Source organism: Thunnus thynnus, chromosome 20, assembly GCF_963924715.1.
Source record: "Thunnus thynnus chromosome 20, fThuThy2.1, whole genome shotgun sequence".
NCBI lineage: Eukaryota > Metazoa > Chordata > Actinopteri > Scombriformes > Scombridae > Thunnus > Thunnus thynnus.
Genome location: NC_089536.1, coordinates 22,484,826 through 22,512,151, shown reverse-complemented (window position 1 = coordinate 22,512,151; position 27,326 = coordinate 22,484,826). Strand labels below are relative to the sequence as shown.

General features: G+C 39.0%; 1 protein-coding gene across 1 annotated transcript in view; it reads right to left on the bottom strand.

The window, feature by feature from the left end:
• The window catches only part of LOC137171982 (urotensin-2 receptor), a 61,785-nt gene extending 34,772 nt beyond the window's left edge, over window positions 1-27,013 (bottom strand). The window contains exons 1-3 of the mRNA XM_067576221.1: window positions 25,775-27,013; window positions 23,764-24,479; window positions 20,980-21,358 (exon numbers count right to left, since the gene is read on the bottom strand). Coding sequence (XP_067432322.1) covers window positions 20,981-21,358; window positions 23,764-24,477 — 1,092 coding nt within the window. The 5' untranslated portion in view covers window positions 24,478-24,479; window positions 25,775-27,013 and the 3' untranslated portion in view covers window position 20,980. The remainder of the gene's footprint in view (window positions 1-20,979; window positions 21,359-23,763; window positions 24,480-25,774) is intronic.
• Window positions 27,014-27,326: the final 313 nt, after the last annotated feature.

Sequence of the window (27,326 nt, the reverse complement as noted above, 5' to 3'; positions counted from 1 at the left end):
CCTGGAAGCCATGCTGTAATACTGCTCTTCATATATTGTAGCATTTCACAAGCCCCAACCCCACTCCAGCATATTAACTGTAACAGCAATCTTTCCCTGACTTTAACCATACTGTAGTTGCCATTTGTAGATACAGTAGAAAGTGAGAATTTTGAAAACGCTGGCAGATGTAAAATAACTGAATGCAATTTTTGTTTTGTAGAATTGTCCAGTATCAGCGTCTTCTGGTGATATGATTATTGTCACTCCCCATTCCCTGCTGTGCTGAGTTTGGAGCTTCCTTGTGGGGAGTGATGAGGTAAGAGCCTAGAGGCCATAGATCAACACAATACATATTCTTAATTCACATAATAATCTATGTCACATGGGCTTGTTGACTGAAATACTGTAGTTGTGTGGCAATACAACAAAAACACTAAAACTGGTAATTGCAATACAAAAATTAATACAGAGCCAAGAGAAATGAGATAAGACAGAACAACTACAAACAATATGCTAGTCCTTGTGTTGTATTTCTAGTTTGGAGTGTTTAAACCAACACATGCTTACCATTTATTTTTTATTGTTCGAAAGCCTTTTGATAGAAGTTAACAAAGCACTTGTATTACCTTATAAAGTTCAATGGAGAGCTTTCTTTGTGATTTAGAATAATAGTGATCGAGCTGTTACCCTATGCTGTAATTCTCTGTGAAAATAAACAATGAATCAAATACACTTTGCTACACAGACAAGTCATTTTTTCCCAGTTAAACCATATCCACAGAATCAGACTGAGGGAAAATGACTCCACTATATATAATATACAGTATATATCAAGGGTACATTCATGATTGCTTTAGTGTATTGAGGCCTGGTGATGGTGATGATAATCTGGAGTCAAATCAAGCCAGCACTTGATACAAAAAAAAAAGAATGAAAAAGAAAAAGGTTATGTAGAGTTTCAGATAATTTTCCATTTTACTGATTCAAATTGTGAATTTAAATGTTTTCGTTTCTATTTTGACATTTTCATATCGCCATTTCATTACCTGTTTTATATCTGTTTTAATATCAAATTTAAATGTCCCATTTTGTGTCATGTTATTATGAACTGAATATCTGGATAGTAGGGAATAGATCTTTTTCAAATGGAAACTTCCATCAGAATAACGTGCTCAGGAATGATTTTGCTTGCAGATTTCAAACCAAAAAAGGCATTCCAGATGAGTCCAGGAGGACCAGGATGCGGCCTCTGTGTATTGTCAGCAAATACTAAATGATGTTATTGAGTCAGCATGGCCCAAGGTCTCTGTGCTACGTTTCAAACAGCAGCATGCCTAAAGGTTTCCAGGCTGCTGTAAAACTCTGTCCAACATGATTCTAACAAGGTAAATTTGTTAGTAGCTGTCCACGCTTTGGCTCTGGACCAATACCAACCACTGCCAATGACAGGGAAATCTGACCATATACATACAGTGGCTGTAGTGCCTTTAATAAAAGCAGCAACATCTCATTAAACCTTAAGTGTACATGTTTCCACTTTTAAGCTCAGTACATATTGGACTTGTTGGAAGTTTCCAGGTAATGGATCACTTGACCCCTTTATTTGCTGACTTAAGGTGACAGAGCAATTTGTATTCTGTCTCCGAGGTATGAACACATCACTGAACTGGAGGATGGAGGTCAATAAGAGAGACAAGGGACAAAGACAGAACATGGAAACATAAAATGCAAAAAAAGTAGAAGTGGATAAGAGAGAACAGCAATTGGTAACTCATTCCAGTAAGGGACTGTATGAAAATTAGGGAACGAAAAGGGCGTTCAGAAAAGGGGAAGATCAAATTAACAAAAAATAATATGAATAATAAAAAATACTTTTGAGGTTAAATGTTAAGATTAAGGTCAGGGTCTACCATCTTAAATGCTTTATTCTTTGCCTCCTTGTTATTGATTGGTGAATTGAATTGTACTGATATATTATTTTGAGGTATTGGGTGGAGGGAAGTCAAAAGCAGGCCTCTCTTGAGCTGTGTGGGGTTTTTGCTTTTTTAAAAAGTGAAACATAAGGTTCTGTCCCCCTCCCCACCCTGATAACTTTCATACTGTCCCTAACCTAACTTTACCTGCATTTATCTTTACTGTTATCTTTCAGACAAGTGAAATAGGCCAAGTGTGTGCTACTGTTATTAGAAATACATTTGGTATTTGGTCAGGCAGAACTGCAGTGTTTTTCTCCATATTTACACTCAGAAATGTAATTGCTTCATGTTGCATTAACTGTCTGTTTTATACTGCACTGCTTTTGTTCTTATCCTATCCTTTTTTACTGTTCAGCTGCAGTTTTCTGTTTGTCTGAGCGCTTGTTTAAATCCTCTGAACAGTTGAAAACAATCTCTTTGCAAAAGCATCAGTAAACACTTGAGAGCACAAAGCAAATTAAATTTAAGATCTGGGTCTTTAAAAGAGAAGTCTGTTGTTTACAACCTTATCTTTAACTCGTAGGAATGACTGTCTAGCTTAGTGTATTCATTGGTGCAAGCTTGATTTGTTTTAGCTCCTTGTCTGTGTGTTCAGGTTTGAATATGAGCAGCAATTAAACTGAGAATCCTCAGTAACAGCTTTGTAATCGTCTAATGAGTAATCAGACACTGCAACAGCTTGCTGGAAGCAGGATTTCACATGTTGTGATAGTAAAGGTGAGCCACATGACACTATGAAAAACTGAAACACAAGGCAGTTTTTTAATGCCATTAGAATTTCAATAACTTTTAATGTTTACTTTCTTTTTCACTTCTGAATACACTATACAGTCTACTTTGGTTCTGGGGATGTTTTTCCTGATTTCTGCTAGGCCCCTTAGTTTCAGTTAAGGAAAATCTTACTGCTACAACACACGATGGTATTTGTAGCAACAATTTTGGGAAGGCCCTTTCCTGTCCCACATGGCAATGCCCCACATACAAAGCCAGGTCCATAAAGAAATGTTTCTCCCAGTTTGGTATGGAAGAACTTGAGTGGACTGAAGAGTCCTGACCTCAACCTCATCCAACACCTTTGTGTGTACGAAGCAGATACCGAGTTTTATCATAGTTTGCATTGTTTTAATTTTGATCAGAGGGAAGACCATGGGCCCTATTTTAACCATGCAAGTGCAACAAGTGCAAGGTGGCAAGTCTTGGGTGCACGGACTATGTGGGCATCTCCATGTGCACTTGTTATTTTGGCTCATGTATGTGCAGCAGCGCACCGTGCAAAAGGGCTGAGTGAAGGTGAATATTGATCAGGGGGTGTGGTGACTACTTTTCAATATTTACCAATGACATACCTTATGTTTTGGATGAGTGCAATGTTACTCTATTTGCAGATGATACAACTATATATTTTGCATCAAATACCATAACTGAGTTAAGGAACACACTTCAATTTGAACTGCAATTATTACTTGACTGGATATGTGAGAATAGACTTGTTTTGAATGTAGCAAAAAAGAAAAAAGAATGCTGTTCAGGGCCAAATATGCCATTAATAATGATAATCAGCTGTGCCTATCACTCAGAGGCTTCAGATTCAAGAGGAAATTTTGCTTGGTGTCACACTCGATGGACAGCTATCATGGGAGAAACATACTGAAAATATTGTTAAGAAAATGAGTAGAGGAATATCATGCATGAAGATGTTCCTCTTCTCTTTCCCTTGCCTCTAGAGTGCTTGTGACACATTCGATAGTTTTATCTCACCTTGATTACTGCACAAGAGTCTGTAGGGTGCAGCCAAAAAGATTTGTCTGAGCTCCAAATAGCCCAGAATAAAGCTGCAAGGCTCGCAGTGCCCTGGCCGTTAGGATTGAGGCAGAGTACATGCCAGTCTCTCATGGCTCATAGTAGGGGAAAGGTTGGCATGTGATCTAGTGGGTTTCTTTAGGAATACCTGTTGTAATAAACAACCAAGTTGTCTGTACTCACAAATAAATTATGTGAGAGATTAGCATAGTCACAATACCAGGGAGGCTAATAGGGGTTAAACCAAAACCCAGAACAGATGCAGTGTGCAGATCTTCAATGTATAGGGCCATCATAATGTGCAACAAGTTATGAATTATGATCATTAAAGCATCCAGTAAGTCAAGTTTTAAGAAAATACTGAATTACATGAAACATGAATTAACTGACCTGAACAACTAGGATGGAATGCAATTTGATGAGTTGTGATGTTTAGGTTTTTTATTTGACTTTTACTTGTCCTGAACATGTTGTTATTGAGACTTGTTACATGTGTTATATGTCTTGTTATATGTTGTTTTGTTGTGTTTGGACCCCAGAAAGAGTAGCTGCTACCTTAGTGGCAGCTAATGGGGATCCAAATGAAGAATAAAAATAAGAATGGTTCAGAGTGCCATGAACATGCATCACCACAAATCTGCATCCAAAGACAGATGGATTAGTTTTTTCATCAGTTAGTTACTATAATCACAATAGAAATAAAAAGAAATTGATTTGGTACTGATGCTTTTGCATTTATATGATTATATCGAACCAATGTTATTTCTGCAATAATTCTAATGTATCTCACTTCGTACATGGTCACATAGTTTAGTGATTAATGTTATGCAACAGTGTTCCACGGTGGCTGATAAGGGCAAACGTGCTGCAACTTAAGAAAACACATGCAAACGACCACACATGCACAGCAGTTAGAAAACACGCTGCAAATACAAGAACACAAATGGAAGTGTTTCCAGAGGACACTTAAGAGTGATGAACATGTCAATAACTCATAAGCGAAACATTGTTAAAACACAAACAAGGCCTCTTTCCTACCATAGTGAGGTAGACAACGAGCTACAACCTTATTTTTACCAAAACAGGTGTACCCTGAGCTGGACTAATAACATTGTTCTCTGTGTACAGCCGGCTGTGAGACGAGTGCAAAGGGACTGTCTAAAAAGTTCAACGATGAAAAAAGAAACTTTAAACAATATTCAAGTCGGAGGACGCTCGTTTTGGTGAAAATAAGGTTGTTGCTTGTTATCTTCCTCACTATGGTAGGAGTTTGTGTCGTGGTATGTTGTGGTATTTGCAGCGTGTTTTCCAAATGCTGCACATGTGTTGTCAAATTGATTAAGATGTTTCCTTAATTTGCTAGTATTTTGTCTATTTGCATGTGTTTTCTTAAGTAGGAGTGTGTTTGCCTTTGTTGGGCACTGTAGTGTTTGCATCACAGTGTGTCAAGAATAAAACATGAGATGCTACTTTTGCTAAAAAGAAAGTTGGAAAAGTGGCTGATGGCTGCTAACCCGACGTCTCCCTCATGAAAAAGCTGAATAGAAAAGAGTTATAACCAACCAGTCTGATGTGTGTAGAAGTGTGTGTGGTTATACTGTAACAGCCTGGTGTCAATTTCAGGCAATTTAGTGAAGATAAACACAGGGAACGGTCGTGCGTAACGGCACTGCGCTCTGGTGCTGCATTTCTCAGAGGCTGCAGATTTATCAACACATCAGTCCTGCTGTCTTCAGACGCTGCAGGGATTTAATGAAACTGAAGGAGAAGCTCATACAGTATAAACAGCTGTGGATAACAGATACTGTAAGAATCACCCACATTCATTTATAGATCGATGCAGACTGATTAACTGACTTGCCTATTTTAAAAACATTAAACGTTATTTTCTGTCCTCAGTGTTTAATTGAAATCAATTATTTATATTTTAAGCATTAATCTGTTGTTGCAGCACGTCTGCAGCAAGTATTTTTAATCTGTATGTTTAATCTTGTTGATAAAATCACCAAAGCAACAGCTGATTGACGGTGCGCCAGAAACAGACTTGGTTATGAGATGTTTATCTTCAGGGCAACATCTAAGACGTGTGCTGTGTGCTCTGCGCTGGTCACCAAAATACCACACAGACACGCAAAGCGAGTTTCAAGGTCAGGAAAATACCAAATCGTCTGAGTGCTGCTTGCGCTGGTCGTTGCACCTCCATGAAAGTATGGCCGCATGTCACTAACTGGAGAAACATAACAACTGTTTCACAATTACAAAACAGCTGGATTTCTGGAGAATTTTAACTGATAATAAAATGGAGTTTATTTAAACAACATTATATGCTAATCATCAGTCAGACTTTTATCAATGTATTATGTTGCATTACTTGACTGTATTTGTGATTAAATTCTGAAATGGTTCTGAACATGACAACTATATGACTTCAGTTAATCTGCCTCCATTTAAATTTAGTTCATGATAAAAACATGAGTTAATTTAACATATTTACAAAGTTTTACAGTGTAGAGGAGCATGGTATAAAATAAACATGGAATGAACTCAGACATTTGGTTTTCTGGCATTCCAGCTGCATGACATTCTGTTTAGATTCACTAAAACTATACACAAAGACTGAAATATGCATACACATTCTTTTCATCAGAATTATAAAACTGTGAGTACATGTGGTTCTGTTTTATAAATCTCAATCATTGTGGAACTGGGCGGCTGTGCACCAGTCTCATTTCCACTCTCACAGCTAACCATAAATGGACATAGACACACCCTTAATCACCTGTTTGCATATCAATAGTTCTGTTTGCTCCAGCAGAATTTTATAGAATTTTGTGTCACATAGGTGCTTATGTCATTATGCCCGATCATTATATGTTTATAGCTGTTTGTAGCTCTTTATAGCCCCATTATCACTAATTTATCATATGTACCTTTTAACTATCACTGACAGTCAACAACCATTAGTAAACCTCTGAAGGGTAATCAATGATTTAGTTTATATCACTCATATCAAAACAGACTTTACAAAGTGATTCACAATAAAGAATAAAATTAAAAGAACATTAACACAAGGACATAAAATGATGCATCCAAAGTAAATAAAAAGAATAGGACTGATTGAAAAAAAAATATAGTCAAAATCAAGTTCATAAATATGCCTTTAATTGGCATTTTACAGGTTGTTTTAGCCTGCAAAAGTGAAATTGGCTAACCAAACTAAACAGTGTTTGATTATTCAGATTCCATCTTTCACCTTTTTCATCTCCACCATATCACATCAGTCTAGGATTACTCTAGAGGTCTGCACACCCTGTTTTTAAAAATACCCTACAGTTGGTCTGGGAAATGGCATATGCATGTTTTTTATGCAGACACATAGTTTATGCATCTTTTGTTGACCAAGTCAAGTCAAATTTTATTTGTATAGCCCAGTATCACAAATCACAAATTTCACTCAGGGTGCTTTACAATCTGCACAGCAATACAACATCCTCTATCATAAGACCCTCAATATGAATAAGGAAATACTCCCTAAAAAAAAAACTTTTAAGAGGGAAAAAATGGAAGAAACCTCAGGAAGAGCAAGGGAGGAGGGATCCCTCTTCTAGATCGGACACATGTGCAATAGAGATTGTGTCTACTAGAGCTGTCACTTTTTATTTGAAATTCGAACTTTGCTTCAAACATGGGGAAAAATTAAGTATTTAAACTGTAATGACCTGTTTTAATTCAAAATCTGTAAGTGCAACAGACTGTTTGAAGTAGTTTGTCCCATGATCCAGCAGAAGGTATTAAGCCTGATCTATCGCATGCTCTTTGACATAACAGTAAACTAAACTAATAAATAAAAATGGAGGACACTAGCGAGCAAAGCCGTGCTGATTGGATAATCACATCACCGAAGCATATGAAAAGCAGTGTGTGGAGGTATTTCAGGGACAAAATTACCAACAAAGGTCAGGCTATTTGCCAACTTTGTAAAAAGCAGCTGCCTTACTCTACAATGATGACAAATCTGAGGATTTACCAGGTAGCTTATCACACAAGTGAGGCAGCAGAGTCATCAAACGAGCGGAGCAATGTCAACTCTACAACCTTGTCTGACATAGTGCAATCTCAACAGAAATACAGCAGATGTATGACACCACATGGGAAAATATAAAAACTATACTGAAAGGTAGGATGCTCCTTGTGGCTGCTGACGGATGGACATTGCTGGATATATATATGCTTATGAACTTGACTTTTTGAGAAAGTGACAGCCCAAGTGTGTACAGAATAACCCAGATAGCAAAATTATAGAAATACAGAATGGAAAGCAGGATGACAAAAGTATAGATAAATACATAACATACCTACCAATTTGGTTTGTTGGCAAAACTTTGTTTTTCAAGTCCTAACAGATTGTAATTCTTTATTTTTAAAGAAATTAAGTCCACTTTTTTTTTTTTTACAGTGTGCTTTGTTCTGGTGTCCACATTATTTTGGCCATGCAGTGTAGGTGGGCGAGAGACAGAGAGAGAGAGAGAAAGAGAGAGAGAGAGAAAGAGAAAGCTTCTCTGTGAGCACGCATCCAGACATCCTATTGATTGTATCAGCTTTTTATGACCAGTAGATGACCGTGATTTACTGCCTTAGATTAGCCTGGGCAGAGTGTAGGTCCCTCCGCAAACAGCCACACACAAACAAATGCAAATACATCTTGGTTTACTGTAATGGATGATCTCTTTGTTCCCATGGATACCGGTTCAACCCTCCAGCAGTGATGAGAACGGGAATTCACGTGTGAGTGGAGCTCTTTGGTACCCCTGTTCAACCTGTCCTTCAATAAGCCTGATTGATTTTGTGTTTGAACAGGGAGATGGAGACACACAAGATAGGCAGCTGAACCGAAAGAGAGATAGAGACAACGACAGAGAGAAGACAGAAACAGTAAAAAGTGATACAAAAAAGGTGCAGCTGGGTGAGAAGAATTCACAGGACTATGGAGAGGTAAACAGGGAACACTTGGTTTCTGGACAGTTTAAATAATGCATCCTCCTCATTTAGTCTTCCTGGTCTCAGACATATGATCAAACGTGAGGGATGAAGGTGTCAGGTCTTAACCCTGCCTGGCCTTGGGGAGGCCGTTACAGCCGAATGCACTTGATTCAGAAGAATCCTTTTCCATGATAAATAATGCATTCATTTTGACATGATCTCTGTAAAACTTCAAAATCGTGGTCCTGTACCAACCATTTGATATCTCATGGACAAGCTTCACCGTCTCCCAAAAGTGTTCCGACAATTCTACAGTAGGGTTTACTTTCAAGGCCATCACAGCCCTCTTTTCATGGTAGACACTTTGACATATCTTCGCAGAAAAAACACAGGTGTAACTAAATAACATTAGTGATGGTCGTATCATATTCATGGATGCCTGTTCTAGGGCCACGCTAGAGGGACGCTTAGGGGGACAATTAAATAGCATGGAGCCTTCATTAATGCTATTAGTTACACCTGTGCTTTTTCTTCTTGGACAAGTCAGTATGTCAGCTATGAAAAAGGCCTAAGCTGTATCTAAAATCAGTCGTTCCTTCACTATTCCCTACATTATAAACACTCAATAATTAACTATATACTAGAATTTCACATTAAATGTACTTTTCATTTCTGTGAACACTGAACACTGCTGCACATTTACGATGACTACAAAACACTGCTGTTAGAGTTTTAAGGCCTGGACACACTATGATGAAAAATGTCTTGACAGTGCTGATCTTTGAATGGACGGAGACTCCAAAATGTGTTGCACCATTCACTTTTATTTAAAGATCATCTCCAGATATATAAAATATTCTGCTTGGAATAATAATTTATGTGTGATATGGTGTTACTGAGAAAAGCTCAATAACTCTACTTATTCTCCTTCATTGCAAAATACAGAATCTATGAATATGCAAATAATTTGAATATTTAACTGCTGAACACAAGATGTCTCCTACTTCACTGTAAAGTCCACTCTCAGTTTTTGTACACTGGAGGCTTCAAGTTTCCACATCGTTCTTGTGTAAATTGCATCCTGGACTATGACTGACTTGCACACTACTTATGGTGTGATAGATCCTGCTATATACACAATTATGTCTTAAACTGTGAGTGTCATTGTCCCGTTTATGACCGAGCTAAGCTAATGCGCTAACGGGTTTGCTAACTGACCATTAGTAAGCTCATTAGCATGGAGAGCTTTATATTCCCTCTTCAATAACTTTTTATTGAACAAACAAAAAGCTGCAGTTACTGCGGCCTCAAACTATGTACTACTTTACCAGACAATCTGATCACTTGGGGCATTTTAGGAAGAATCTGGCTTTTAAATAAGTTCTGTTCTTCAGAGTTTCACTTTTTTATTTCCCTCACTTTCCTTCTTGTCAACATTTTAATTATGTTCTTTATTTCTGCATTTAATTCATTTCCTTATAGTTATGTATAATGTCACTTTTTTTTGTTTTAGCCTTACTATGTTCTCTTATTTTAATCCAATGGTAACTTCAAAATTTAGATAGTGTTAAGCAAATAAAGCTATTATTATTGAAGCATTATCTTTTGGTATGTTTAGTAGAAAGTAGTGTGTATGCTATGGACATCACTTTGTTTTGTTCCGCTAACAATGGCACTATGTAATGCATATGTTTCACACTTTGAATTTGGACAATAATAAATACATATAGTGCGTGGGGCTCCAAGTGGCATCAAAAACAGCAAATGTGCTATTTTCAGATGCACATTTGCAGAATATCCAATATTTGCAGAAACATACTGTTTGGCCAGTGGCCTGGGAGAAAAGAGGATGTTACAAACGTTTACTGTCAGGGAAAAGGACTACGGTGCATCCATCCCAGATTGTAAGCCTGAGCATGAAAAACTGATGGTTGCATTTACTGCTGTTATGAGGCGCAATCATTATTCACAATGATTGACACTGCTGCAGCGGGAATCTTCACAGCTCAAGTCACAAATTCAGTGTAGCGGTGATAGATAGCGATGGAAAGCAAAAATTGGTTAAAATGCTAAATTTCTGTCATGGTCCTCTGGCATTGGAACGTTCTGTAGCACCTTCCACTGAGCTATATCATCCTCTTCTTCTGTGGTGAAACACAAACATTCCCATTATGACAGGAGGACAGGAGCACAAAGGGAAACAGCAGGAGATGAAGGAGACAACAACAACAAGCCAACTGCAGGATTTAGAGGTGTTCAATGCAGTAGACGTGGATTAACACGAATGAGCACAGGACTGATTTTAGTGTTGCTTGTGTAAGTGTTTTAATGCCCTCTCCTAGTCTGGGATGCCAAATTGTGTGCAGATGCCAAACACTTTTGCCCAGGGTCAGAGGATAAGTATTTACAAGCATGTGTGCAGCCGAGGACCTGAGGACTATAAACACACACAGCTGTCCTGGGTCAGTCACATCATTCAGCGCGTGCACGCACACATACACACACAAACACACGCAGACACCCACATCAATACTTACACACAATTCTAATCCATATTCTTCTTATAGCTTCATCACTCAAAAGTCTCTCATCTATGTATAGAATGCCAGCTTTTCTATTCCTCACTGACACAGAAATTTCATCTATTTTCTTGTCTTCTCGCTGAATCTATTTTTTGCCTCTCTCCCCTTCCTTTTACATCATTCTTTTTCATGACATGAGATCAGCAGAACAAATCAAAAAAAGAGCTCACCTGTCCTCATCTTTCTGTTAAAATTTATACCATACTCTCACCCTCTCTATCTTCCTCTCCCCATGCTTATCTCTGCTTGCCTTCATTTTGCCCCGGTCCAAACCAAGGACCAAATCCTCATAGCAGCAGCCGCTAACATCTCCTGAAGTGCTTAAGGGCATGTAGGTATTTTGCATGCAATGAGAGAACCAGGGCTTAAAGTGCTCAAGGAATAGCTTGCTATCACTTAAGCCACCGTGTCCCTAAGCCCTCTTCTTTCTTTTTTTTCTTTTTTTTTTCTCGGAAAAGAGCCAGCAGCCAGTGGACTTATATGTTTTTCCTTCTGCAGTAGTGTGGCATACTGTACCCATGCTGTCACACTACAGCAAGTTTTTCCATACAGTCTGGATTCAGTACAGTGCACTTATACAGCAGCCATATCTTTTGTGATTGATACCATTTTACCAAGGCTGGATTATCAACCAGGAAAATGGACAACTGCCCTGGGCTCCCAGACCCCAAGGCCCCTGGGGATCCCAAAAGACATAAGTTTACTGAGTGTCAGTGTCAGTGTGTCTTGTACTGGTGCTATATTGTTTTAAAGGAAGATTCTGGTATTGTTCAACCTGAGTCTTATTCTTATAGCATCATGCTAAACATCCCAATGTGAGACAATGGAAAAAGTCATGTGAGCCTCCTAAAGCTTTTCAAAAAAAAGTTGATTTTACATAAAGGAGCTAAATCAAATGGAAAGACAAAGTGACCGCACAAGACAATATACCTCAAGGAACAGTTACGTTCCTGTTGTCACTGCTCTGAGGAGGAAAACTTTGCTGCTAATGCCATATCCATGTCATACTGGAGTCATTGTAATTATGAGATTCTGACTTGTAAGCAGCCAACTTCCCAGTCGTAATTTTGACTGGAAAATGCTGACCTTTCTTAAAGCTTCAATATATCCAACTTGACAATTCATAATATGGAAGTACCTGAACATCTAGCAAACAGGGATGCCTCACATCAGTATTTTAACTCTCATTCAACCGACTTTGTAATCATACAACTGTCTTGAGTTGTCTGATGATGTAAATGCTTGTAAATATATGGGAATCTTTCCCATATGAGGTGAACGTGGCAAAACAGTGGTACTAGTTGATGTCAGACTTGGAAAATCTAGGCCAGCTGTGTAACTATAAAAAATGAATTCACTGGTCTGATCAACGACGTTGGCTGGACCAAATGGTCAGCTCTCTGTACACCATTACAAAGCAATCAAACGCTTTCAGGATATCTTTGCAACATCTGTTTTTACTTCTGTTGAAATAGAATCATGCTAAGTATGAAATGGTGATTAATAAATGCTACTGCAAAAGAATAGATAGCTTTGTTTGGATAGGTGTTTCCCCAGACATAGATCACTATGCAGTTAGCTGCAATAGCTAATCCAATGAGCTAATTTCTGTGTTTGTTTTTGATTGGACACAGAGACGATAATTTCAAATGACTTCCGTAAAATTGAACTTTATTTAGAGAGTTTAAGGTGGCTTGGGCTCCTGAATCTCTACAATGAAGGTAGCAAGTGCAAAGTTAGCATGACCCATTAGTCAAAATGGACAAAATTTTGAGAATAAGACCCAGGATGAAAAATACTGGGATTTTCCTTGTACCCTCAGACCTTATCTTAGTCTATATTATGCCCTCATTGTGCATATTCCTAAATAAATGTGTGTTTAAAAATTTGCCTCCAACTACTCAAGAACTTGGAGCCGAGTAGTATACCAGCATGTTGTTTGTGGTTTTTGGTATTTGGGAAAATCACAAAGCTGCCCTGTATGGTATGCACTGTACTTGATGGGAACACAATGCATAGAGGATGGGAGGTAGGGGAGCATTGATAGGGGCCCAATGCCTAATAACAAATTTTTGCCCCCAGCCCCTCTAATGGGTTAATCTGGCCCTGCAGCTTACTCAAAGGTTACTGGGTAGGAAAAGTGGTTCTACTGGGTCTACTGGGTGGATAATTGCAATTGGAAACTGGAAGTATACAATTTATGCCCTGCACAGGCAGGCCTATACACTGCATAAGCCATATGGGAGTTGTAGAGATGCAGAAAATTCAAGAAATTGCTGTCTATGAGTTTCATAACTAACACTTTTATCTCCTCCTGCTTGCTTACTTTGCTAAACTCTGCACAAACTGTCATTCATTCTCCATTCACATGAGATGTCTGACTGGAATCTGAGAGGTAAAAGAGTCAAGTGCTAAAATTTATGTGCTCTAATCTAATGAGGCTAAAGGAGTGTGACCCAAGAAAAAAAAAGTATATGTAATACATTTATGTGCATCAAATCATCAGAGAAGCCCAAGTTTCATCAGCTTAAGACCTTTCTGAATGAGGGTTGTAACATTAAATTGAACCCTGCTAAGATAAGGGGGCACTCGATCAATCCCAGTCTCTATATAATCTTGTAGAACAGCAGTGGAGGGTGAGCTAAGGTGCTTATTGATCACAGCGGGGACTTTCCCAGACAATACAGCGTTTAGCTATTATAGACAAAGCTTCCTATCACCTATGATGAGAGGAGAACAGCAATTCCCATTTCCAATTCCCAAAATGAACCAAGTCAATGTAATCAGCTTCCAGATATATGGCTTGGAGATCAATAGTCCACTAAAGTTAGTGTGTATATGTGTGTCTCTGGATAACCTTTACAGAGGTGACCTCTGCTTTATTCAGCCAAGAGACCCTTAGTCTGACTGCTATTTCATTTGGCAGCTGAGATGGAAGTTCTATGGGAAAAGGCTATAATATGATAACCAAGTTAATGAGTCCTCTATCAATATTTCTATAACATGCTCTGCCATAGCCTGTGACAGATGAGGAGGGCTTTAAAGTGGGGCTGACATGTGCAGCTCTAGACATGGATTAAAGGAATTATAATTAAAGATGGAGCATGTCTGGTCTGTGAGGGAATGATTATTTCATAGCCAGTTTTAATAGTGGTCAAGGCCTCTCTCTCTTTTGAACTTTATGGAATTAATGGGGCAAGATTTCTGCATAGCTACATGCACAGGCTATGAACACGTATAAAATCTCCCATAGGTGTTCAGTTGGATTGAGATCTGGTGACTGTAAAGGCCATAGTATATGATTCACATCATTTTCATACTCATCAAACCATTCAGTGACCCCTCGTGCCCTGTGAATTGGGGCATTGTCATACTGGAAGAGACCACTCCCATCAGGATAGAAATGTTTCATCATAGGATAAAGGTCATCACTCAGAATAACTTTATATTGATTTGCAGTGACCCTTCCCTCTAAGGGGACAAGTGGACCCAAACCATGCCAGCAAAATGCCCACCACAGCATAACAGAGCCCCCGGATCCCCTCACTGTAGAGATCAAGCATTCAGACCTGTATCAGTTTTTCCTTTAATATATCACCCATCTGTATATGCTAAGATAGCCAAAAACATTTAAATGGTGAATAAAGCACAGTGTACTAGAGAACATTTGCGTTTTAGTTTTGATGTAAAAGATTTTGTGTCAAACCATCTTGTAGATGTGGAGATATTTCACTAAATAAGTGAAAACTTGCCATTCCTAAAGCCAATCCAATCAACGTTTATTCATATAAAATACTGAAAGGTAACGGTTTAAAATTAATAAATAATGTATATGGTATGTAGAAGTGTTTCTATTGTAGTAGTTTTTTTTAGAAATTTTTGTATGAATTATTCACTTTTTTCCAATGAAGCAAGGCTGACACAGAGGAAATATTACTTGAAAATCTTTTCTTTGATTGAAATGTCCACTTCCTTTGCTAAGTAATTTCCTCTCGTTATCTGGGAGGAAAAGGGTAAGCATTTAGATATGTCACTATGACAATGAAAATGCAAGATATATTACTATGTTTTGAGGACATGCAACATACAGTAGGGATTATTCATAATCACAGAGGCACAGATTATTTGAATGTTATACAGTGTGTAATAGCCTGGACTCTGGTGTTTTTTTTTATCCAGACACTGTCCCAGTGAACCTTAATCTTTTTTATTTATAGATAACCGATATGGGTGCACAAAGTTTCCATAGATGGGAACAACAGGCAATACAAAAGAGACTAAACCAATGTCCTTCTTATCCCAATTAATTTCCTGGGACACTTTAACAGCACATTTCAGGGCAATCTAAGACCTGTGTTTGGAGAATATTCATCTTTTTCATGTATGAATTAATTAAACATGTGGATGGGGAGATTCCATATGCCCTTGCTGCTGTGGTGAATATAAAACCACCACCTTGTAAAACTAGACTATACAGAATGTGTTTTCCACAGTAAGTGCAAAAATGCTCAGTTCCTACCATTTCCTGCGTCCAGTGGCTGCTTCCTGGTGTGGCTTGGGTTGCAGTAAGCATGTGATGCTATCAGCCTGCATCAAGACTTAGAGCACTTCCTCACAGCCTGCCAGGCAGCTGTCACTATGTGGACCCATGAGTTTAGCCTGCAACTTTTTATTGAGGAAACATTTACAGGTCACTCTAGAATTTGGCAATAGAAAGTTTTCGCCTATGCTCATGCACCATCAAGGGACTCTTTCACAAAAATCCTCCAATTACTGAAAGGACGTTTGTGGAAACCAATAAAGAGAAAGGTGTAAGTTTTAAATAATTTTAAGAAGGTAAAATATCATACTGCTCAATTTTCATGAGCCGTTGAGTTTTCCAATAGGTAATTCATTCCAAAAGTAATTTTCCAAAGGTTGCTGTGGTAAAATCAGTCCCCCTGAGCCAGCCTTTGTGTGCACCACTTTCCAAAAGTCACCAGAAGTGAGCAGAACCAAGAGTGGAGCATGAGGTGACCTTCAAGGAAGGGAGGGGTGGCTGCTGCTATCCCAGGATTAATAATTTAATAATGAATAAAATGTGGAGTAGAAATAGATAAGATTTGCCTGGTTTTACATATTTTTATTAGTCAGCTAAACATTTATCTATCATACAGAGATAATATATCTCTTTTTTTCTTTGCAGAGAAAGAGCAAATTATAGTATAGCTTCATGCTCAAAGACACCAGTCCTATCTTTGCACTGTCTCCCCAGGTCATTTAACCATGGTGGCTGCAATTCCACAGCAGGATTATATGAAATCAATCCAGACTCTCAGTTTGATATTATGGCTTCCTTGTTTTGCTTCTCATGTCCCTCACTATAAAATCAAATGAGAGGATTATCCAGCTGGTGGGTTGCCAAGTTTCTGATAGCTGTAAAATCATGCTGTGGAGGGTAGATACATTGTTTATGTCATTATAATTAAAGCCTTGCACTATATATTGTTATTGATGAATTAAAACAGTGATTTGATGCTACCCCCTTGTTGGTTTAAATCGAAGCACATTGGATTGTGATTGCTTAGAAGAAAGATTGGGCTGAGCAATGACCTTCAGAGTAGCTGATGAACAGGACTTTATACAGCAATTCAGGTTTATATGAGATCGTTTTTTGAAAAGAGGGTCCTACTCAGAAATATATCTTTCACTTGATCTAACTGTTCATCTGTCACAGAATGTTTTTGGCCATTCGGCCTTTGCACTGAAACTGCGCCTTGGGTGCATTCACATCTGCACTTTTGATTGGATCACCCAAGACGCATTTTAATGCCAGGTGTGAACAGGGCCATAGTGATGGACTGACTGCTGCTAGTATGGCTAAAAACACATACACGCATAGTCTTGGACTGAGTTTGGTGGTGAGTGTTTTGGAGACACACTGTGTGCACACCTTTGTGTGTGTGTGTGTGTGTGTGTGTGTGCAGGCACAAATATGGAGCCATATTCTCTGCCCTTGTGAATTATGGTAGGTGTCACTCAGCACATTGTATTCCAAGGCAGATAGTAATATATGACTCACTGCTACTCTCTCTCTCTGCAGGCAGCCTGGAAACACACCACCCAGTAATCAAGGGTAAAGCACTAACAATATATTAGCGCAAGTGCAAAGTTACGGACGGGATTGTAAATATTGGATTTTTCCTTCTTTTTTCCCTCTTGTGGGATGAATCAGAATGAAAAGTGATATTGTGGGACATAAAATATGCTAGTTTCATTGGAGAGTTATGGGGGAAAAAAAGGTAAACACTCAGCTATAATATCCTGCTGTGTCAATCTGGACTTAGTTATGATCCATGTGCTAAAATTATTTATTTAATCATTTATTTAGCAGATACTAACATCTGCAAAAGAGCAAAAAATCCTGTGTTGTATGTCAGCGGGCTTTTTCACTGTATGACAGATATATGGCTGTGCAACCATACTCTCTAAGTGGCAAGTTAATGTGTGTGCGTGTGTGTTTGTGTGAGTCCAGCCACCCCACCCCACCTCACCCCTCCCCTCCTCGTCCTGCTCTTCACCCTCTGTTCCCCTCCACTGCACTGTGATTCATCCCACCAGCTTCCTCTGCAAGGAACATTTGTGACCAACATCTAAAACCTATTTAATATATGAGACAGTGATGGCAGACACATGCATAAATGCACACAAAATACTTTCAAATGCATACAAAATACTGTTGCAAAAATTGGGACACACAGTGATGGTGCAGAGCTGAGAAATAATAAAACTTTATACAGATTTGAAACAAGAGCCTACATTCAGTCCTTGAATAAAGTAACAGAATTGTTAAACTTAACCTCTGACAGTTTAAAACTAGTAGAATCTGACAAATATTCATATTGTTAAATAAAAAGGAATGGAAACCTTAGGGAGAAGAGTTCCACATGTAAAATAACAACTATAAAGGATAATATTTCAGTCAAAGAGTACTTTGTAGCTTTTCTCAAGGCAATAAAAATATCTTGGTAATATCCTACATAATTGAGAGATGGAAGTTAAGCTGGAAAATCCAATTGCTACATGATTTTACACTTTGATACTGTGCATGTAGAATGAAGTGTTCTATTAATAATGTATTTAGTTATGTTTATAAACTGGAAATATTCAGAAAAGTTTACCAGTCGTAGAAAGGTAGAAAAGCATTTAACAAGACAATGCAGTTTAATGTATGAGCATGGAAGTTAATTCTTGGTCTTTGGGTACAGTATGAGTTACAAAATAATCATCAATTTGAGGAAGTTGTTTAATTGCCATTTTTCTGACCATATTGCTTAAAGGGGACTTGTAATGCTTTTCCTTATATTCTGTCATATATATAATGTTACAATGTTGGATGTTCATATTAAACGTGGCCAAAGTGTCAAATAATGAGGTAAACATATGTTGAAATAATCCCTGTGAGCAAAAAGCACCGGCTTCAGACTGCTCTGAACACTTGATTTCCAACATTTTTTTCTACTTTCAGCCTGAACTGACGTCAGCTAGTGACAGATTTTTTATATGGTCAACAGCTCCATGCACAGCGTGCTAGTTCTGCTCGGTTCCACTAACATTATGCCAATTTTCCATTGTTTTGGTGGTGGTCATGCCAAACCATGACTCGAGTCATGCTGGCACGCTGTGAATGTTTTTCCATTACACAACACGGCAAAGAAAATAAGTTGTTTACCTGCTGGTCTTCTGCAGCGCATCATCACTGTGGCTGTTTCTGCTTGTATTCTTCCATCCTACATTATTTCAAACTACTTCAACAAAGAGCTCCAAATATGTCCATATGTTGTTGTGTAGAAATGTTTTTATTGCAGAATAGCGGCTGCTAACAAAGCTCTGCTAATTCATCCTATAAATTCTTCACAATAAATGTCTCCCATCATTTAGTCATTTAAAAGCTGTTAATATGAAGCAGCAAAAGCAGGAAATGTTGGATTTTCATCAGCAGTAACTTAACATGACTCTGCCCCTCCGCAGGCCTTGAAGAGACAGGAACTAAAGCTGCCCATTAGAGACAGAGGCTGAACTGAGGGGCTGCATAAAGGGCCAGTATATAATAAATAAGGAGTTTTTTGAATTACGAATCATGCAAAGCTACTCTAGTGGAGTCCCAGAATAAAAATATAGAGCTGGAAATGAGCATAATAGCTCCCTTTTAAACTTCACCCCAAAAAGCATTTTTCCTCACATGCAAACTTAAATTGTTATTCTTTTCTTTGATTAAACTACAGGCCTCTATTTATGCTCCATGTAGTATTAAACAAGATATGATTGTGTGAAGCATAAACACAAATTTATCTTGTTTCTACATGAATAGAAGCAGATAAAATGATACAGTTGCTTGTGGCTGAGATCCTCCCAGGGTCAGTTAAAGAAGTCAACTTCTAAGTACTGCTTGCATACTTGCATAGCTTTCTATAGAAAAAAGAGCAATTAGCTCACATTTATTAAGGTATTACTCTAGTGGTACACCTAAAATTACTAAACAATACTCAAATACAATCATGAATCAATAAGACATCTATTTATTAATAACAGTCTGAAAATGTTTGATATGGGACTGACAATCCCATCAGTTGAAAGCTCTGCACTGTAGCTGTTTAAGCTAATGTAAAGGTTTCACAGGACTGAGAGCGTCACAACCATGAATCCCAGAGGCCCTGATTCGAAGTGTTTTTACTGCGAAACGTTTAAAATTGTGCTATGATGTGCTTTAAAGTTTAACTAGTAGGTTTCTACATCCACCAGCTCTCACTGATTTATACATGGCAACTACCAAGCTACCCGCTAACATCCTCTTTAAAATTGGCATGAGGCGATGATTCAACAGTAATTATCTGCAGCTGAGAAAATTTGCTAGTGAGAGTTGTCATTATAGCTAATGAAATCAACTGTTGCCAGATTTAACTTTCACTTGTATAGCTTATTAAGACATTGTCAGTCATTACAGTTCTAACTAAAATTGTGGCTTTCAAATCTCACTCTTTCAATTCATGATTTTGATATAAAAACAATTAATCATCTTCTAAGCGGATAGATTATTTAGTTACACTGTTACTTACACGGTTTGATGTAGGCCTATGATTAATTCACAGCAGTATAGTGTCAGGTAGTGACATGCTGTTATGGAAGTGTAGAAAAATAGAAGATTGTTAAATAATTTTTGATTAATGATCTTTGTGCATTCTATTAAAAGGAATCAAGCTGCTGACCTAAACCTTCTGAATTTCCCATGTAATTGAATATTTATTGTTGCTGAACATGTTTCACCAGCTCACCCAGTTCCATACATAAACATCAAGAGGCATCAGTTGTCCCATATGGACGTGTTTACGCTACATACCAGGAAATAGGAAGCCCAAACAGACATGTTTTCAGAGGGCCGCAAATCAGTGCCATCTGTTATCACATAGTATATCTCAAGACTTTCCTCTGATAGAAAGCACCAGTCTAAAACATCCTGTGGCTCTCAGGCTATAAGGCATAATTGTTAGAAGAAAGATGAAAAAATTACTGTATCACTGGGCTGTATTAAGGGAACGTCTTAGGATGTGGTTTAGAAATTGTCATACTTTGCTCCTTGGTGAACAAAATGAGAAATATTAGTCATAAATATCTGCTCCTACCTCACAAACTGCTGTTATGTGCGCGCAGGGAGGCGGTGTGCGTGAGCATAAAGCTTTCGGTACACTGTTGACTGCTGGATGACGGCGACCTGCGTGGTGAACGCTGAAAACGACTCCTCCTGCTGAAGTAGCTGCCAGCCATCCAGGACCGCTTGTGCTTCCTCAAGTACTCCTTGTAGTTCTTGGTGAGCAGTGTGTAGAGGAATGGGTTGATGCAACTGTTGGAGTACGTCAGGCATGTGGTCAGGTAGTTGATGTTGCGCTTGGCTTTGATGGAGAGGGACAGTGATGGGTTGAACTGACCCAGCAGCTGCCAGATCCAGAAGGGCAGGAAGCATGCCCAGAAGAGGAGCACGATGGTGAAAATCAGGTACAGCACCTTTAGGAAGAATAGACCATAGAGATGCATCACTAATGAGCATCAGATTTCACTTAGTGGGGTGCCTGTTTCCTAACAAAATGTAATCATTTGGATACTGAGGTAAATGATTAGATTAACTATATGCATGTAGATCAAACTACACACAGATAATGACAGTTCAGAAAAACTCAAGTTGTCTTTTTGAAGGATCTTTGTGGTTTGATAAAATGCTGAAATCAAAAGATCAAATGTGGACAATTAACACATCCTCATAAAAAACCGACAATATAGGTCTAAAATTCAGACAGGCAAAAACAACCTATAGTTACGTTTATACCATCAAGTGGCCGTAGTAATGCACTCTTGCTTTCCAAAACCATTACAAATCACTATTAAAAAATAATTATGTTTTATGGTGTGGCACAAAAATCACATGGTTAAGGTTAGGGAGAAATCATGGTTTGGGTTAACATGATCACTGAAAGGTGGTTTATACTTCATTAGTCATGTAACCTTTGTCATCATGGCAACAGTAAACACCACATTGTTATGGTTTTTAAAAAAATGACTCGCAGTTGGAAACATGACACTTGTGGTTGGAGACGGGAAGTAAACAGCAGTCTCCTGGAGCAAAGTCCACTATCCATCCACCCAACCTACCCCCTCCAAAAGAGGCAAAAATCATCTTATCAAGTCACCTTATCAAGTCATTTTATATTAACTTCATCTGAACTGTGTCACTTCCCCGGTTCATAATTACCACGGCCGCTAGATGGCATAAATGGAACTATAGGTCTTTTTTGCCAGCTTGAATTTTAGAGCTGACAATTAAATATAACAAATAACACACCCTACCATAGTAATGGTAACATTATCATAACCTTAGTTCTCTGAATGTAGCTGGAGTCTTGGGGTGGAGCTCTTTTGGCTTGATGACTCATCTTCAAAGATCCATGCACTGTAAATATTGTGTACATGGTTTTTTTCAGCAAATCAGTTTGAGCCTATTCAAACCTATGAAAACTAGACTTATTAGGGGTTGAGCTGTCCTTACTCATTTCTCTCCAGTGATCAGTACTATGAAATCCAAAGATGGTTTAACAAACCCTGCATCTCTCATCCCAGCATGATCCTAGCCATGGATCCACAATTACACAGCATTGGTCGGGACAGAGAGGTTTATTTATTCGTGCAACAATTAGCTGCACGTTTGAAAGTTGAACAGTGTGCATTCTCCCTTGCTCCAAGATACAAGTAAATCCTATCAATAACCCTTAATACAACTGAGGTGCAACATTCACCACATTGTTAATCACACCGATAAGAAGTATGAACTCGTTTTAAGCCCTGCTATGAAGTAAATTGGGACGGGTTTTGTCTCATCGTGGGCAAAGAGCAAGAGAGGAATGGAAAACAAAGAACCTGCAGCAGCAGGGAGGGGATTGATAGCAGAATGCTGTAAGCACAGAGCCAAACTGGTGCTGCTACACTCCATTAGCATACTCCTAAATAGCAACTGTTTATCTGTTATGATGACAGAGTTGTTGGCAAACCTTTGCCCAAACAGAAGCTCTCACAATAGCTGGGAGAAAGAATGTCACAAGCCTATGGGCTACATAATAGGATCCCTCCCCTCAGGAGTTAACACTCTCCATGAGGAGTATGACTGAATCAACAGTCTCGGTGAGTGGAATGTCTGTGGTGGTTTGTAACGTAGCGTCGTTCCTGCCTATTCATCAGGTTCGACCTGATGGATGTGTCTGGGTCCATCTCCAGTTGAGTTACAGACTGGAATAGACATGAGGGACAGGGTCTAGGGTGATGCTGGCCACCAAAAAAGGAAAACTGAGAATCGGGCCCCAAATTGGTTTGGAGAGACTGTCCTCCCAAAAAAAACAACCGCATTAGATGTTGTTATAGAGCCACAAAGTCCTCAGAGGTCAAAATTTTACACAGGGGACCTCTGTTCATTTCCCATCTCTTACTGACAGTGGATGTTTATTTAACATGACCACAAATGTTCCCCAGTTTTAATCCAATTGTTCTTTTTACCCAAACCACAATCTTTCCCCAGCCCTTACCAAGTAATTTCAATGCCTAACCTAATCTTAAGCATAGAGGTGCCAGATTTATTTTTGCAACAGTCATTTGAAACGGTTTTGAAAAGCACTGACACATGATGTCATCCTCTCAATAAGGGCATCAGATCAGCAATTCCAAATAATGTATTCTGTCATTTAATTAGTAGGGCTTGGGTTAGGCTTCAAATAGGGTTGTCAAATGTTTGAACACATACATGCAAATATTCAATGTGTTAATTTTTAAAGTTGAGTAGTTAAGCCTAAAGAACATCATCAGAATGCATGTGTGTGTGAAACAGAACAGACTGTATCCCATAAAAGACTATCTTGTGATGCACTGACCTTTTGATTGGGAAGTTTCTTGGTCTGTTTGAAGGTCTCCGTCTGTGAAACCCAATAAGTGCGGGCGAGTTGGATGTAGAGATAGCCAATGATCAGACCTGGAGCAACAATGCTAGTGCAAAACAGGAAGGAGATGTAAAACTTGTAGGAGATTTCTGACAAGGTGGGCTGACACATAAGCTTGTTTCCCACCTTCATCAGCTGGATGCTCACACTCATTGGTAGAGTCAGGATGAGAGAAACAGCCCAGACCAGCAGAGCGATGGCCTTCCTGTAACTTTTAGACCTCTTGACTGTGTCAAGCGGCTTGAGCACTGCAAAGTAGCGCTCCGTGCTCATGATTGTCAGTGTGAAGATACTGGCATGCATGGTCAGGAAGTCTATGCTGAACAGAAGCCGACACCCTGCGTCCCCAAAGTACCATCCCTTTAGAAAGTGTGTGCAGACAACGAATGGGATTGAAAGCAGATACAGCAGATCTGCCAAAGCTAAGTTTATGATATAGATGTACATCGAGGCTGCAGTCCTCATGGAGTGGCACATAACCACCAGGGTGTAGATGTTCCCTGAGACTCCCACAAGGCACATTATGGACAGGATGGTGCCAATGGTGAAGGTGGCAGCTAAGTCCTCATGCGAGTTCAGAGGGGGGTCAGTGGCATTGGCGCCCCTTTCCACCAGGACTCCTACAGGCTCCATGGACACTGTGGTCATCTCTGGATGGGAGGAAGAGAAATGGAGGGGGTGAGGGTGGCAACTTTACAAAAAAATTGACATTTTTTGTTCAACTCTTGTCCTCTAATTTCAACTGGTTGTTTAACTATTATTTAAATGACAGTAAATGTTAAGTAATGGGAACTATTATAGTCAGAGAAACTATTCTGGCCTGTTTCATTTCATTCATATTCTCCGTATGTGAGAGAGGAAGTGATTAGGGAAGGTCTAAATGAGCTTGCTTTTAATGCAAAACTTCTTTTAGCTTCCATCTCTGCTACACAGACATTTGCAGACTCTGCATCTTTCAGCTGAAGTATTTCTGCTTGAATATTGGCAGAGTTGGAGACCGACCGTGACCAACAGTTATAGTGAGGAAAATGAAATCCCTCATTTTACCCATGGCTTAGAAAGCAGCTCTGAAAACAGCTATGAGCTCATGCCAATCAAATTAAAATTTTATTTGCAGTAAAAAACACCATGAACTTTGTTATTGTAAGTTTGCACAAGTTTTTTCCAAATTGTTCATGAAATGAGATACTGGACAAGTTTTGAAACAGTTAGTGACTTTTTTTCTGACCCTAGGTTTTCAAATGGAACAGCTGTCTCGAGTGACTGTGAACAGAAGTGCCCCAGTCTGATTCAGAGATTGGTTTGGAAAACATTTAACAAAATGACAGTAAAGCACAGGAAAAAGAAATATTCTGAAAATTGTATTTTGATTGCTTAATGCTGATAAAATATTACGCAGACAAAGACTTAATGTGATACTCAGTTCTGATGGAAATGAGAGCGACAGTTAATGAGTAATTTTCAATATGAGTATGATTTACGTCAGCAGAATTCCAGAGGGCCGGTGATGAAATTCATCCTCTCTGTCTGACAGTATACAGGCAAAAATATGTAAGATTTTGTGATGCACACACCCATGGTGTTCATTAAAAAATAAAAAGAGCCAAATGTATCATAGTTGAGGCAACTGTAAAAGGAACACAATGAACTTTTTACTCAGTCACAGAGGTCTCCCTTTGTTCTGGCAATTACCAAGCTATCAAGACTCAGACAGAAATCATTGAGAAAGTATTTTGTCTTTGGACAACAGGGCTTACGCTGCTCCAAAACCACCAGGGGCAGAGATGAAGTCAGACAGGGTTAATGTTACATTTCAGCCCTCACTAATAGATCTGTCTGGTATGCTCCGATAATCAGCCATTAGTACATGCTTATAAATGTATCTTTATGGAACATTACAAATCTGGGCATGCAAATTACTGAATAAAACTATTCATAGTCTTACCTGGGCTGCCTCCCTGGACAGAAGGGTTCAATACTCAACTGCAGTTCCATCAGCCATGATTTGTCTCACTTTGCTCCTCCAAACTTCGCACTTACTGCAAAAATTTCACACTCCATAAAAGTCCAAACAGATTCTACAGAGTGTCTGAGAGGTGAAACATGCAGGTGGAACAAAAGAAAAAAAAAATCTATATCCAGCAGTCTTCAGGGAGGAAATAACCTAAATGAGTCATCCACTACAACAAAAATCTTCCCATTGTTGACTGGTCTCTCAGCAGTAGATAAACCAGCCCAGGGTGTCTAGATTCAAAAGAAATGTGCGCTGATAGCAGCCTTAAAAGTTCTCTTGGATTCCCTCTACCTTTTGTGCACCTTGCACCACGCACTGCATGTGAGCTGTGACATCGGCAGCAGAGAAATTTAATTCAGAGGAAAAAATATTTTTTAAAAAGAGAACATCAGTGAAAGGATGATGAGAAGTGAGGATCACACTAACCTACGGCTAGTTACGGAGAATCCCCTCTTTGACTGAGAGAGAGTAAGAGAGAGAGAGACTGTGTGTGTGCCAGAGGTAGAGAGGGAGCAAGAGAGGGGAGAGGGAGAGAGACAGGAGCATGTTGCTAGTGAGGCACACTCGCTCAGAAGCCCAAAGTGGGAGGGAGAAGACGGAGAGTACGGGCAAGAGAGAGGTATGCAGGAAATGTGTTCCGCACTCTCTCTCTAACCCCTGTGCCATCTATTTCCATGCAATGGGGGCGTGTGCCATAAACTGATATGCAACATGGGAACATGCAGTATAAAACAATACCTCTAAAAGACAGCCAACACTCCCCATTTGTTCTAGCATGGGATATCCAGTATCCATTATTTTAAATGGATAGTGCCAGGGTCAATGTCACCTACCACTGCGGCAATTCTCCTAAGCACAGTCATCAAACATATCTGCTGCAGGGGGGCCGATCCAAACTAAACAATGTGTTTGGCCTTCTGTCACTGTTTGTACAGGCTACAGAGGGACAATGCACTCGTAAAGTTGTATGCTGAAGACAAGCCTTTCTTGCTTTTGCTGTTCCTCATTGCCATTTTAAAATGGAAATTGAAAACCTTTTTTGCTTCATTATGAAGTAAATGTTGACTGCACAGTATAATGACTATAGAATAATGACACGATCTACGTTTAGATTGGTTTCCTGTAAGCCTCGCTTTCATTATGCAATTCTGTCTGCCACCGGGAAAATGAGGGCTCAGTTTAGGACACAAAAGACGTGCGTCAACAATTGCACAACCAAAAAGAGGAAGAGGATAGCACTTTAAGCTATATGATGAATTAATGGATTGCAATAATGGACAGGCAAATCTGATAACACACTACTTATACCTGTGTACACTACATTTTAGTTGCATTGAGTAAACTACCTGAATAAACTTGTCTTTTTATTTCTAGAGGGCTTTCTTCCCGTTAGCTACCGTAGCTAAGTTAGCTAACCTAGCAGCCCTACAGCCACAAAATACTGGATCAGTATCCAGTCAGGCTGGCTGTCAGGCTGATCTAC